The sequence below is a fragment of the Tenrec ecaudatus genome, chromosome 2 (genome assembly GCF_050624435.1).
Source record: "Tenrec ecaudatus isolate mTenEca1 chromosome 2, mTenEca1.hap1, whole genome shotgun sequence".
Classification (NCBI taxonomy): domain Eukaryota; kingdom Metazoa; phylum Chordata; class Mammalia; order Afrosoricida; family Tenrecidae; genus Tenrec; species Tenrec ecaudatus.
The window spans coordinates 199508190-199511359 of NC_134531.1; the positions used below are offsets into that span (position 1 = coordinate 199508190).

The following is a 3170-nucleotide window of genomic DNA, read 5'->3' on the forward strand; positions in this document are numbered from 1 at the left end:
CCCCACTATCATGATCCCAATTCTACCTTACAAATCCAGCTAGACCAGAGCATGTGCACTGGTGCAGATCAGAGGTGGAAACACAGGCAAGGAATCCAGAGCAGATAAACCCCTCAGGACCAATAATGAGAGTAGAGATACCAGGAGGGGAAGGAGAAGGTGGGGGATAAGTGGGAGATAGATCAAAATGATCCACATATAAATCCCTCCCTGGGGGACAGATAACAGAAAAGTGGGTGTAGGGAGACATCGGACAGTGTAAGACGTGAAATAATAATAATAATTTACAAATTACCAAGGGTTCATAATGGAGGTGTGGGGAGTGAGGGGAAACAATGAGGAGCTGATACCAAGGGCTGAAGTAGAAAGAAAATGTTTTGAGAATGATAATGTCAACAAATGTACAAGTGTGCTTGACACCATAGATGGGTGCATGGATTGTGATACAAGTTGTATGAGCCTCCCCCCCAAAATTATTTATTTAAAAAGAATAAAGATCAATTTCTTAGGACTCGTATATGGAAAAATAAACCTTATGATTAGCATCTTAAAGGATATATTTTTCCTTTAACGATAGTGAAGGAAATGGTAGCCCTACACAGAGTGAGCATAGTGGCATTAGATTACACAACATATCAATAATTTAACACAATATAGTGACATTTACTTAATCTTTGTGCAATATAAAATCATTTAAATTGTCCACATCTTCTCTTTTCTAACTTTTCTTTTGATGGAGAAGAAAACCAACAATGAATTAAAACATCTCTTTTACTTATAATATTTCAAACTTTTATACACATAGATGACATTGAGTAAGTGGATGCTAGAAGACTGTGATCTCAGTTTTGTTAAGATTCTAGTATTCTAGACACTTACATACAGGTTCTCAATTACTCCAAAAATACCACATCTCAGCCAACCTACCTGGGACTTATTTCTCTACTCGTATACCACATGGAGAAATTCAGAATAAGAAAAATGAACACCTTGATTTGTTCATTCTATACTTCTCCATTATTTCTGTATTAAATATACAAATATGTTATAAAGTTACAGCAATGTTATTGTCTTAATGGCAGAAATAAATTTTACATCAATAAATGGATTGTAAAACCCATATGAAACTCTATGCCTTCTCAATACATAGTAATGATGTTCTGCTTAGTTTAAATGGTAATAGAATACAGATGTTCTGATTAAAGACAAGCATACTAAAAATTTTTTAAAACATGCATACAGAACGCAAAATACAACCTAATAATGCTCATAAACACTTCTTAAATAAAACAGCTATGCTATTACTATTAAAAATACCATATTTGTATAAAATATTTACAATTTGATCATCAAAAACAGCACACGAGTCTTCAAGCTTTCCATTGAAAAGTCAACAATAGAGATACAAAGAACACATGAACACATGAAACAAAAAAATACATATTTATTCATGATTTGTAAATGAATGCTTGTCCTGACTACGTCTATTAAGAAACAGTTGTAACGGACAGAGAGTGTTTCTCTGTGGATCCAAACAAGTATGTGTGTTCATTTAAGACACTTTCACTCTTCAGCTATCGGTTTTACTTTACACTTACAATGGATTTTGCTTGTTAATATGTAAGGATTGCTCAAGTGATGATGATAATTTTCAAAAGCCAAAACATACCTTCTTCGAAGACCATATGTGACTGGTACCAGTCCCCATACCCAGTTGCACTAGTATTACCCAGATACATGCCTCGTCCCGATTCTCTGGCAGGAGGTACATCTCCAAAGCACCTTCCTGAGAGCGGCAGTCACATCTTTATTTCTCAAACTGTAGATGAGCGGGTTGAGCATGGGAGTGAGGATCGTGTAGAAGGCAGACACAACTTTGTCTTTCTCTGGTGTGTGGTAGGAGTGGGGCAGTACGTTGGTATAGAAGGCTGCCCCATAGAAAATACTCACCACCATAATGTGTGAGGAGCAAGTAGCAAAGGCTTTGCGCCGCCCCTCAGCAGAATTCATTTGATGCACAGTGATCAGAATCCGTGTGTAGGAGACAGCAATGATGGATATGGGGATGAGCAGCATCAACACACAGCAGGAATACATGAGGGTCTCATAGAGTGATGTGTCTACACATGACAACTTCAGTACAGCTGGGATCTCACAGAAAAAATGATTGATTTCTCGAGAGCCACAGTAGGGAAAACTCATGGTGACAGGAGTCAGCATAAATCCATCCAAGGAGCCACCAAACCAGGATCCCACCACCATGAACAAGCAAATCCTGCGGTTCATGAGGAGAGGATATCGAAGGGGGTTGCACACTGCCACATATCGGTCATAGGCCATGAGACCCAGCAGAAAGAATTCCCCTCCAATTAGTGTGACGTAGAGAAATATTTGAATTGCACACCCAGTGAAGGAGATGGTTTTCTCCTTGGACAGAAGATCTTGCAACATCTTGGGAACAGTGACGCATATGTATACTGTGTCCATAATGGAGAGCTGGCTGAGCAGGAAGTACATAGGTGTGTGGAGGCGAGAGTCTACATGAATGAGCAGAATCATGACTACATTGGCTGTTATTGCCACTACAAAGATGGAGAAAACCACCGCAAAGATAAGCTCAGGGAACAATGGGTGAGTGATGAGGCCCAAGAGGATGAAGTCAGTGGAATTCTGCAATAGGACCCCCATGTCCATATCACATGGTATTTCTTAGACTGTCAAGAGAAAAATTAATCAAGTTAAGCAATAATCCAGTACTTATGAAGAGCCCACTATGAATAGTATGCTAGAAGCAAGATGGGATAAAGGAAAAAACATCAGCGTTGCCAATAGAATCATTCTGAATTATGGTTTAAGTATTGCTTCATGACATTGGTTGTATGCATTAATCTTTGAGAGAATTCAGATTCATCATTAATCAAAGATAAGACTATGGCTTTGGACTGCAAGTGAGTGGCAAATGGCATGATTCATCATGTCTAAGTGTCCAATATGGCTTTATTTTTATTCTGGAATATCTTTTATATACACTCTCAAATCTTATCACTTACATTGAAAATTTTCTGAGGTTGAGATCTGTGTATTTCTGCCATATTGTATTGAAATCTACAGATATACATTAAGAAAATTTAAATTTATTTCTATCATAACATTGCTGAAATCCATGAAAA

At 37.8% G+C, this 3170-nt stretch overlaps 1 protein-coding gene across 1 annotated transcript; it reads right to left on the reverse strand.

Moving 5' to 3' along the window:
• Positions 1-1725: 1725 nt before the first annotated feature.
• LOC142440391 (olfactory receptor 2T2-like) lies at positions 1726-2694 on the reverse strand. The gene has a single exon (XM_075542843.1). It carries the CDS (start codon positions 2692-2694, stop codon positions 1726-1728), a length of 969 nt encoding a protein of 322 aa, XP_075398958.1.
• Between the last annotated feature and the right edge of the window lie 476 nt (positions 2695-3170).

Excerpts from the sequence above, each read along its gene's own strand:
- LOC142440391 (XM_075542843.1), bottom strand. The coding sequence starts at position 2,694 with ATGGACATGGGGGTCCTATTGCAGAATTCCACTGACTTCATCCTCTTG.